General features: G+C 35.9%; 1 protein-coding gene across 1 annotated transcript in view; it reads right to left on the bottom strand.

Moving 5' to 3' along the window:
- Window positions 1-1,323: 1,323 nt before the first annotated feature.
- The window catches only part of LOC308655524 (rho GTPase-activating protein 29-like), a gene marked incomplete at both ends in the record, with an annotated part of 46,549 nt that continues 35,315 nt past the window's right edge, over window positions 1,324-12,557 (bottom strand). The window contains 10 exon segments of the mRNA XM_081305604.1: window positions 1,324-1,682; window positions 1,685-1,863; window positions 2,328-2,658; window positions 4,849-4,957; window positions 5,087-5,356; window positions 5,358-5,403; window positions 8,024-8,256; window positions 11,685-11,822; window positions 12,084-12,161; window positions 12,163-12,273. Of these exon segments, the coding sequence (XP_081161730.1) occupies window positions 1,324-1,682; window positions 1,685-1,863; window positions 2,328-2,658; window positions 4,849-4,957; window positions 5,087-5,356; window positions 5,358-5,403; window positions 8,024-8,256; window positions 11,685-11,822; window positions 12,084-12,161; window positions 12,163-12,273 (1,854 nt within the window).

The raw sequence follows: 12,557 nt of genomic DNA, 5'->3' as shown, positions 1-12,557 counted from the left end.
ATAGGAAGGGCCGACATCGAAGGATCAAAAAGCGACATCACTATGAACACTTGGCCGCCACAAGCCAGTTATCCCCGTGGTAACTTTTCTGACAACTTCTGCTGCATTGTTCCAACATGCCAGAGGCTGTTCACCTTGGAGACCTGCTGCGGATATAAAGTAGGCATTTGTTTAGACCATTATAGAAAATACCAAAAAGTTTGAAAATGTCATAAAGTAAAAATTTATACAGATGAAACTAAGAGGTAAAAAACTATCAAATGTATTAAAACTATCTAAAACCTAATAAGATATAACTATATAATTTAAATTATATTATATGACATTATAATTTATACTATCATGATAATATAAATTATATTAATCTACATTACTTGTGATAATATAATTATTATATTATTATTTATATTACTATAATTTATATTAACATAGTATATAATGTATTATATGAGTTATATAATTACATATAATTTAAATTGAATTATATAATAGTATATTAATATAATATGATATTTATATTTAAATAGGCAATAATTTAAATTATATACTTTAGTTATATCTTACTTGGCTTTAGATGGTTTTGATATATTTGATGATGTTTTACCCCTTAACTTCATCTGTATAAACTTTTAGTTTATGACAGTTCCAAACTTTTTGGTATTTAAGTGCATTTTCTTTCTATAATTTAATTGACTACCACATCTAAAAACTGACAATTAGAATGCAATTAGATACAGATTAGCAAGCTTTTGGGCCATTATGTAATTAATATTTATATAAAGTTAACTGCCAATTGAAAAATAAAAGCTTACATACATACCATATGTATGTGTGTAAGCTGTAACAAAAGTGGTCAAAGATTCACTATAATATTGTATGGGAAAAAATATATTCAAACCCTATAAAGATTTTTCAGGCACTTGCATTCAGAAACATTTTATAAATAAGCACTTAGTTTCACTCCATAATAAAGCTGGTTATCCCCTACCACACCTATTTTTTGAGAACAATATCATATATAAGGGATGCATTTAAGTGGATCATTTTATAGGGAAAATCATTTGAAATTTTAAAATCACAATACTTATTTTATGCAAAACTTCAAAAACACAGAATTTAAAGATAATACCAGTGAGGCACTATCATTCTATATGACTAAAACACTACCATTCTATATGACTAGCAAACATGATACAAGGCCAAAAGGCAAAATACATACTTTGGCAATCCTATACAAAAGGGGTTCTGTCAAAACGTTCTTTCAAAAAATAAACACAATACGTAAAAACGAGACAAGAAAAAGAAAAACTGAATTTTGACAACCTACACAAACTGTGGCATTTCAACTTCAAGGTCTTGTAACTCTTCCATTTGTTTTAGCCTGAGTCCCTGGCACATTGGATTCATGTCAGGCCGGCTGTGCTCTTCAGAGTGCTCTTTAGGCTCAGGAGCTGGCTGCAAAGCATAAGCTGATGTGCTGTCTGCCTCTGGAACATCTTTCTCCACATGACTCAGGGGAGTAAGAGCTGTGCTAGGAGGCACTGCTGCTGAAGGTGAAGCTGGTCTCTCCTCAGTCCTCCTGACTTTGCTGGTCGGGGTACATGGTTTGTAAAATGTTGTCCAGTGATGGGGCTGCAGTGTTCTTGCTGCTCTTGCAGAAGCAAGATGGTAAGAATGAGAGGACGTCTTTCTGATGCTTCTCTTGCTGATCTGGCTGGCATGTTGGGCTGTGTGGCACCAATGGAATGGTCACCACTAACTCTGATGCTCACTGTCCTTTTTTCCTGGAGTGCACTAGGCACAATCACTGCACTCGTGCCAGGTAAGTTCTTTTGTTCACATTGTTGTTGTTGGGGTTTGAGTCTGCAGAGTTTAGCTCCCTCAGGCCTGACTTTTTGCAAGAGCTGTGGCTGTGATTTAGGTCAGCTGAGGCAAACCTCAGCTAGGAGGAGGAAAAGTTCTCTTCCCCTTATCGCAAGTCACAAGTTCTGCAAGGTTTGGCCAAGAGGAAGAAGCTTCCTGCATACTGGACCTGGGAACAGTACATTCGGGGATTAGATAATGTCTACAAAGAACTTTGGGAGGGTACTTATCAAATGAACAGGAACAATCTGAATTTAGCTCTGTGTACCCGCTGAGGCATGATTTTTGGGCAATGCGGGTAAAGTGTTACTGAAGAATTGCTTGCTTTGTTAGAAGAAAAATATAAAAGGAACTTACAAATAAACCTCAACATGCAGTTGCAATTGCTGCCTTGGCTCTGCATCCCCTGTGTCCCGGTTATTTCGCGACCCTTACCCAGGGACCTGAACGCTCTAGACGTTCACAGTTGTCCCTGAGATTTTTGTGGAAACTGCTGATCAAAGCCATAAAATTTGGAACAAACAGTAGGAGGGGTATCTTTGCTATTAAGTCCTTCAAAAGCAAGATTCTTGCAAAACTTGTCTGAATTTACATTTCCCACATTTCTACTGTTTCTCTCATTAGGAGAGCTTGCAAGATGGAACCTATCTACAGACAAAATTGCATGTCCAATCTTGGTGGTTGGTGTATGCCTCTGTATGTCATTCGTTGCCACATCAGATTTCAAACTAAGTGGTTCAGTGGTTTTACACATATCATCCATCTTTCGGGATAATGATTCAAGTTCTTTGTTATCTGAAAAAGAAATATACATTTTTTAACTTCATGGAGCTTGGTTAGTAACAAAGTGTGGTTAGTTATAAATGGTCACTCTCTCAAAACAACACAGTCTTATATATTTTTCCCAACATGATATTCTCAGTCATCGATGCAGAGGAATTACAAATTCACACAGCATTAAAGGTATATTTTGAATTAAAGTATTACTTTTTTAAAAATTATCTAAATCAATACAATAAATAACCACAAAGCACATCATGTGTTGGTTAAATAAAACAATAACAAAAAAATTAACTCTTCCTGAAGTAACTTGTTTTAATATATTACCTATGAATGAATATTTTCTGGGTTAAGACTGTGCTGATTTCAACAGGGAGACACTGGTAACTGCAGAACAGTAACACTATTCTATAGACCAATCAAAGCCATGTCCTGAATCCCAAGAACTTTGCCTCCTCATTTCATCTGCTTTCCAGCTACATTCTGTCCATACTGAGGGCAACACACCAGAGAGGACTTGGATGCTCTCCCAGCTGATCCATTAATACATGGCAACATCCTCTGGTCAAAGGAAGGTTGAAGAGCTGTCAAAATTGCCATTCTGCTACTGGTTCTGGTGACTCCAGATTTACTTCCTTCTCTTTCTCCTCTCATCTGGTCCCAAGGTCCCTGTTTTCTCACCTAGAACCCTAGCTCTTCACACTCTGTCTTTGCTGCATGTACCCCAGAAGCTCCTGCTGCTAGAAAGGTGCAGCCCTCTGGCCATGATCCTCCTCTCCCTGCTGAGAAACATCAGACAAACTGTGTGCCTTGCTAGTGGTCTGACGGCTTTCCAATGGCCCTGTTCATAGCCCATGGTCCTCATCCCTGCCACCTGGTCCTTCTCCCACATCCTTGGGCAGTGGTTTGTAGACAGGTGCACACCAGCATCACTTGCAGGTCATCATCTCATCTGACCTCCTTCTTCACCTGAGGCTGCTGGCCTCTCTTCCCTGGTTCCCAGGCACTGCTCCTGTGATTTGCTCTCCTGGGCCCTTCTCCAATTGATAGAAGGGAGCTGAGCCATTGTGGTTGGATGGTAACCACCAGAACATATTTACAGTCCTGCAGAACTTCTAGCACCATGAAGAGTGCAGACTCTGCAGCCAGCTGCCTGGGTGCTGGCTCAGCTCCTGCTCCAGTTCTGCCCTGGGCAAGTCCATTGCACTAGCCCTTCCTGCCTTCCTCTGTCAAGACTGACTCCTATGTGGAGATATGTTGGCATGTGGTCTTAATGATCTACTAAGGAACAGGCTTAGAATTGCCTGGTATGTAAGGAAAACTTGACAATATTTAAACACTATTTATTGTTATTACTATACCTACTTGGGATTCCAATTTCCTTGGACAGTGAAATAAGGTTCCATCTAGGAATGAGACAGGATGAGGTTCAAATCCTGAATCAACAATAATTTAGGGACATGACCCTTGGCATTATTTACCTTCCTCAGACTGTTCACTATGGCTTAAATGAGGCCAAGGTTCATAGCACAGAAGTGCTAATAAGATCAAATCAGGTAAATGGAATCAGTGAGTCCAGTGCTTTTCTTAGCAGACAGATAATTGACTCCCTTTGTTTTCAGACTTTGTCAGGCTACATTCATTGATATTTAATTAATTTTAGACATCAAATTTAACATGTATGTCTATATTTTGAAAAAAATTGGAATTTAGCTCCAGTAAAGCAGTAACAAATGGAAGCTTTTTGATCACCTTAACAGAAACCATTCACTGAAATAAAATTAACAAAAAAACAATGAACAAAAGGACTTCGGCCAAGAAAATGGAAGACATGTGTGCTTAATGTGCTAAAGTTCGGCCACAGGTAAAGGGACATCAAAAAATTTTAGGAGTCTATTTTTTTGAGTTTCAGGAGTCCACTTTATTTCTTCCTTGACTTTAATTGATGACAAGAAGTAAAAATAAAAACAAATCTCAGAAGGAGAACAAAAAAATTTATGAATTCCAAGATATCTCCTTACAAGAAAGAAACAAAAAATGATATTAATTTAAATGACATTCATTAAACTTTCTCAATGGTTAGCAAAGTTAACTAATAAAACCTTGAAGTTTGAACTTCCCTCAACTTCATTCACCTTGTTTTTAATCGAGACTTATTTGCAAAGTTTGAAAATATGTAAACATATATAGTACATGACCACTCACCAATGAGATATGCATCACATATTTCCAATGCATTTTGCTTCCATTCTGGTTCCTCAAATGATGTAGCTGATTCAAAATTTTCACTTTCACTATCTGCAGTGTGGATATCCTATTAATGCAAAAAAAATTTAAATTGAAAAAGCAAAACACACCTCAAAATAAACAGTTCAAAGACTGCTAAGTTATTAACATAAACATCACAAAGTTCTGATGTAATTCTATAATAATCAAAACTCACTTCCTCTGAAGAAAAATATTGTGACTTTGTGGAATGTTCTGGTGATATCACGGGTTTGGAAAGACAGCTTTTATCCACCAGAGGTGCAATAACACCTATACTACATGTAACATTTTGTGACTCTAGGAACTCATCGAAGATCATCTGTGAGTTGGTAATGAGGAACTCTACCAACAGGGCCTGATTGGCATATGCAGCAAGGGAGGAGGAGATAGTAACAGGAGCGGTTGCAGGTCTTGGCCTCATGAGACATGGTCCAAATACCACCCCCCAAGTTTTTTGAATTCATCAAGTTTTCTTCTGAATGGTCTACTACCCTGAAAAGAAGAACACATAAAGTATATGAGATTTGCCCATTAGAGGTCCTTAATGGTAGTTTACTATGAATTGAGAAGGGTCAAGTAAACATGGGCTATAGAAGTCTACAAAACATTTGTCAAGGGTCAAGTTTGGTGGGTCTAGGGAAAGAATCATTTGTTTGATCATAATACACACACCAAACTGAGTTTCAGAGTACTATTAGGATAAAATTCATGTAAATAGAAGGAACTACTGAACTCTTACCAGCAGAAGGAAAAAAAATACCCCTTAAAAAATTGTTCCATCTTTGTATATACTCCCAGTTTCTGGAAACTGAAACATCACTGTCAATTTCTCTCACAGCCCACAGTTAGTTTTCTTTTTTAAAAAAAATATTTTTAGTTAGTTATCTTTATTTTATTTATTTTTTTATGCAGTGCTGAGTATTAAACCTAGTGTCTCACGTGTGCTAGGCAAGTGTTCTACCACTAGTCACACTCCCAGCCCCTTTCAGCTAGTTTTCTAGCCTAGAGGATTCTCTCTCCTGAACATCTCTCTGTTCTACTGCCACTATCAATGTTCTAGTTTTACTTCAAGCACTGGCTGCTTTTTAGTTCTATGACTATTCAAGGAGATCTGATGCTATCATGAATGGGGTGGTTTTACTAATTTCTCTTTCAGAGGATTCATCACTGATGTATAGGAATGCATTGGATTTATGGGTATTGATTTTATATCCTGCTACTTTGCCAAATTGATTTATTAATTCTAGTTTTCTAGTGGAGTTTTTTGGATCCCCTAAGGATAGAATACCATGTCGTCAGCAAATGATGATAGCTTGAGTTCTTCTTTCCCTATTCATATGCCTTTAATTTCTTTCATCTGTCTAATTTCTCTGGCTAGAGTCTCAAGGACTATGTTGAATAGAAGTGGTAAAAGAGGGCATCCATGTCTTGTTCCAATTTCTAGAGGAAATGCTTCCAATTTTTCTCCATTTAGAATAATGTTAGCCTTGGTTTTAGCATAGATAGATTTTACAATGTTGAGGTATATTCCTACTATCCCTAGTTTTTCTAGTGTTTTGAACATAAAAGGGTGCTATATTTTGTCAAATGCTTTCTCTTCATCAATTGATATAATCGTATGATTCTTTTCTTTAAGTCTATTAGTGTGATTAATTAATTTATTGATTTCTGTATGTTGAATCAATCTTGCATCCCTGGAATGAACCCCACTTGATCATGGTGCGCTATTTTTTAAATGTTTTTGTATGGGATTGCCAGAATTTTATTGAAAATTTTTTGCATCTATGTTCATCAGAGATATTGGACTGAAATTTTGTTTTCTTGATGTATCTTTGCCTGGTTTTTGTATCAGAATGATACTAGCTTCATAAAATGAATTTGGAAGGGTTCCCTCCTTTTCTATTTCATGGAATAATTCAATGCCCTTCAATATATGAATGGATAAATAAAATGTGGTGTATATATACACAATGGAATGTTACTCAGCATTAAAAGAGAATTAAATTATGGCATTTGCAGGTAAGTGGATGAAGTTGGAGAATATCATGCTAAGTAAAGTAAGCCAATCCCAAAACACCAAAGGTCAAATGTTCTCTCTGATAAGTGGATGCTGATCCATAATGGAGATGATGTTGTAGGAAGAAAGGAAAATTTTTGACTGGGTCAAGGGGAAGGAGGTAAGGGAAGAGGGCATGAGGGTAGGAAAGATGGTGGAATGAGACGAACATCACTACCCTAGATGCATGTATGACTGCATATTTGGTGCAATTCTATATCATGTACAACCAGAGAAATGAAAAGTTGTGCTCCATTTGTGTATAATGGATCAAAAAGCTTTCTACTGTCATGTATAACTGATTAGAATTAATAAAAAAATTTAAAATAAATTTTTTAAAAAGAAGATCTGAATTACAGAAGGCCTCCCCTCCAACGCATTTTTCATATTGCTATCAGAAAGATCTATCAGGCAAATCTGAGCATGTGAAATTCCTGATTCCAAGTCTTTAGTGGGTACAGAAATAATATGGTCAACTCATCTGCCAGGTACATAGATTTTCTTATCAGGCCTGTAGGTAGCTCAGTTCCTGCTACTTTTTGCTATATTATAGCCTAATGAAATTATATTTTCCAAATGTAAAATGTTTTCTTGTGTCTCCATGTCTGTTACCCTCTGCCTAGTATGCTCTTCCGCATATTCTCTACCAAATCCCACTCAGTTCTTAAAATGTGACTCAAGGGCTTGCCTCCTCTGTTTTACCCCTAATCCCAAACTTCCTCTGCATGCCTTCATGCTGTGCACAGCTACTAGAAAAAGGATGATGCTGTACTGTGGTTATATACAGATATGTCCCCCAAGATGATGAGCCCACAAACAGAAACCCTGTGTTTCCATGCTGGTTTGCCCAGCCAGAGCCTGGCATACAGGGGGCATCTGAGGGAACAGTGTTGGCTGCATCAACATATATTCAATGTCTCCCTTTCCCAACACAGAATAAAAACATCATAAAAAATGAAACAATCATTTTGAAAACAATACCACAACAGTATAAATGTACTTAATACTATTGCATTGTACAATTTAAAATGGTTAAGACAGTATAAAAATTCATACCGTTTAAGATGTATGATAAGGTAATGAAGACTGTTAAAATTTGATGTTGGCAATTGTCTTAGAAGGACCTTGCTTTTTAGAAGAATTTGGTTTATTTCTACACACATATTTGGGTATGTTTTGTCCTTAGGGTTATCATTTTTGGTATCTTGCTCTTCATTAATATGTTGGATCTCTTGTGCAAGGTCCATAAATTCCTTGTACCATCGGAATAAAATCAATGGTTCTGGGAGCTAAAGAAATAAAATTACATTAAAAATTACATTACATTACATTAAAAATTTCTCTTTTTTTGTTAAAAATCAACAATTAGTGAGAGTTACTCAAATGATTTTTTTATCATTTCAGTGTACCTATGGCTACTTGATGTCCTATATTATCTGTAGAAGGTTAGGGTGTTGCCCTGTGATCAGTTTGTATCCTCACCACTCTGGGGTTTGAAGCAAGTCACTTAACCTCTTGGAGCTTTAGGTAATAATGAAGGCTACTCTCTAACACTATTGCAAGAATTGAGCAGTTTCCCACATAAAAGTCTTGGACATACAAAATTCCTAAAACAGAATGCAAGTTTATCATATTGGACCCAATTCATCTCCTCTCCCTTACAGGCTAATAAAAGAAATAAAGGATGACACATTATGAGACTTATAGTCATTCAAAGGTATCAACCTCCATTTCTCAGTTGAGGTATCTGTAAAATGTAATTAAAGAGTTGTCAATACTTTCCTGAAATAACATTGTAGATCCAGCAATTAATACTTAAATTCTTTCTCTCCTGCAACCCCACTAAAATACAGTAGGCCAATGAGGACTAGGAAAATAGAGAAAACAAAAGCAACAATTCACAAATAGAAGAGCAGATTAAAAAGTCCTGATGCAACAGTTCCAAGAAAGCTGACCCCTTATCATTCAACATGATTTTCAGAATCCTAAAGGGACTTGGACAATAAGTACCAGGTCCTCTGACCTTGGGGTAGGGTGCAGGTGGGCCAGCTGAGACAGCTTAGCTCTCTATAGAATCCTGTCTCTACTCCATGTTCTCGAGCAATCTCCTTCCTAAAAATCTGGAAATGTTTTCTCTGGGCAACATGATACAGAGGCTCTCTGAATGGGGGCAATGCCAAACCTAAGTATCAGAGAGGTGACTGTCTGAAAATGGGGATTTGTTGGCTGTATGCCCACTGAATGCACAGATCCTGCAATCATCGTTCCCACCCTGGCTCCCACAGTATTGGTACCATATCTCTAGGCAAGGAAAACCCTTTTCCAGGAGAGATCAAACCAGTCCAAGAGCAGGGAACTAGAGACATGTGATCAGGCATATATCAAACGGTCCATCTAGATCACTTTATAATAAAGTTCCAAGTTTTTAAAAAGCCTTGATGTGTTCAAGAGCTTCCAAAGAGATTTCAAGTCCAAAATCTAACATAACTAGACAACATTAAAGACAAAAATCAAAATGGGTATAAAAAAAAAACAAATTGAAGTTCTAAAACTATGCTGTCAATATGCTGACCACTAGTCATATATGGTGAAAAAGTACTGGAAGTACAACTGATCAAAATTAAGATGTGCTCTAAATGAAAAAATAGATACTAGATTTCAAATACTAAGAGCTCAAATATAAATCAATAAATAAGTATCTCATAATTTTAAAATAATATTCAAAATGTTAAATAATATATTAAAATTAACTTTACCTATTTTTAAAATTTTACATGGCTATAGAAAATTTAATGTTATATATGAGGGTCACATTGTATTTATACAGAGGGTTTAGAGGCTAAATAGAGAAAAGAACCCTTACAAAAAAAAATCTATGACTATCCACAGGAAAATAGCATGATATAGTCATTTTAAAAAATGTTATCAAAGGAATAGAAAATCATAATTCTTGAAAATTAAAATATGATCTCAGGAATGAAGTAATTTATATTAGTCAAGAAGATAAAACTGAGGAAATGTCTTAGAAAGTTATTGAAGAAAGAAAGAAGAAGAATAGAGGAAAGGTAAGGGAACTAGAGAACCAGCATGGGTTATTGAGTATGCAAATAAGAGCTTCAACTAGAGAGCACAAAGAAAGAGGGGAAAATAAGCAATAAAAATCAAGAAACGTTCAAAGAACTAAAGCACTGACAACTATCAGAGCTCATGGAGTGTCCAGAATAGTGGATGGAAATATATCCACATCATTATTCATCACTGTAAAATCTTAGAATAATGTGGCATGGGAGAGATTCTATTAGCTATACAGGGACAAAACAATAGGCACAGAGTTAGGAATGAAATAAGACGGATTCACGGTGTGAACAGAACAACAACAACAACAAAGAACCTTGCCTTCAAAATTCAGAGGAAAAAGAATTTCCAGCCTACAATACTAAAAAGTCCCACACTATCTACGCTAGTCCATTTCTGTCAAGACAGTAGGAAAACATTTACGGATGAACAGGTTTCAAATATTTAATCCTACTTAAAGGACAAACATAACCAAAACAGAATACCACCCAAACAAGGAAAACAGGAGAGGTGTTCCATCACAAAAGAGAGGAGAGGAGAATGATCTCAGGATGACAGCTAATAACCAAATTAAAAAGGATCTGCAAGGGAGCAAAAGAACCACAGAGAAGGACAGATCAAGGACTTATCAGCATGACTCTATCATTATCTCTTCATTTTCACCCAGGGATAGATTCCAGCTGGATCTGACCCAAATCATTTTGTACTTGGCTCATGACAAAATGCCAATTAAGTTCCTGTAACCCCTCTGTAAGCCGCTGCCTAAAGCCAGCAACGTCACTTCACTCCACAGGTGTGTGTGTGTGTGTGTGTGTGTGTGTGTGTGAGAGTATGTTTACCTATTCCTGCAAACTGCAGGTATAACAGTGAACATAGAAAATGACAATATAGGACAGCCCACTCCCTGACCATATTCCTCCTAGACTTCTAGTATCCACCTTATAGGAAGAGTTATGCCTGATGCCCCAAATATTATGAACTTCATGGCCTTGCCTACTAACCTCTCAAAATAGCTATTTTGAAACATCACTGAAGGCAAAGCTAGACTATGATTTAGATACTGTCCTACTTATTGAATATTCCTAATAGTGTGAACACTGGCCTTTACTTATACAGACACATTTATGCTTTTAGTCAGTGTTATAAAACTTAAAGATAACAAAAACTTAATGAGTGTTATTTATTCCTGTATGTTTATCCCTTTAACATGGTTAGGAGGGACCTCCAAGATGGAGTTGGGAGGCTGCAACATGGAAGAGGTACATGGAAGTCTTGTACAAGGAATAGTAATATTTTATTTTCTTAAGTGGAATTTGGTTTTATTATTATTGTTCTTTAAATTGTATGTATATTTTATATACATTTTATGATCTGTACATTAATAATGAGAAAAACATCAACATGGGAGGATCAGTGGAGTGGAGTGGGGAGATAAAGGGAGGAAAAAAGAGGACCAAAGTAGAGTGAGTCAGATCTATGCATGTATGAAATTGTCAGGATAAACCTAGCTACTATATATAAAAATAATGCTCTAATCAAAAAAATAGAAAGACATCGACATAATCTGTGCCAATGAAAATATATAAATATAAAATATATTTTTGCTCTTTTTATTTGATGTAGTTTACAATAAAAACTTTACCCATCGAAGGTATAATTTTAAGGCTTCACAGATGTCATGTGAATTTAATTCTGACATGTCTACCAAATGCATTCCATTCTCCAAAGCTTGACACAGTTTTGCAGTTTTTGCTTTGTTTCCACTGACACGATAAATTCCCTTGAATAGAAACAAAAAAAAAAAATGATGCCAAATTCTATTTAAGTACAAAGGGCTAAATTTAGACATCTAAACATATTTGATGTATCTCCTTCAATTTGTATTAGTATTTTAGGAAAAAAACAAGTTAAAGTCAAATAAATTAACATTTCCCAAATAAATGTGAATAAATTCAGTTATTAAAAACTGAGAGTATTGATTTTCTTAAAGTCTCTTTTTCATTAAAACAAATCGCACAGGCATTATGTTTTAACAACATACATGTAAACACAAGGCTCTCTTTTCAATCTCTGAAGCACATATTTTGAGTATAAAAGGAATGCCATCTGGCTCCTTTTTTTGTAACTTGTGTGAATTCTGCTCCAAATAAGTGTGTTTTCCCCAGAAATTTCCGGTGACTACAAAAGATAACTAAGTTTTCCATATATTTATGATGACAAACAAGGAGACACTACAAGAAAATGATATTTTAAAACTGATTAACTCACCCTAAAACTATTCAAAACTAAGCAAACTACAGCCAGACTAATAACAAAAATGAGTTTAAAAGTATTACTTGTGGTTTATGAAATACATTTAACAGCAAAACAAAGTAAAAAACTATAGAAGATAAATTGTGGGACTTTATTAAAAATGTACTGGCAGAGCCAGGTGTGATGGCATATGCCTATGATTCCAGCTAGTTGAGGGGTTGAAACAGGAAGATCACAAGTTGAAGGCCAGCTCAACATAGAA

Source organism: Spermophilus citellus, assembly GCF_964194105.1.
Source record: "Spermophilus citellus genome assembly, chromosome: 9".
In the NCBI taxonomy this organism is placed as follows: domain Eukaryota; kingdom Metazoa; phylum Chordata; class Mammalia; order Rodentia; family Sciuridae; genus Spermophilus; species Spermophilus citellus.
This window is presented reverse-complemented; position numbering and strand designations above follow the sequence as displayed.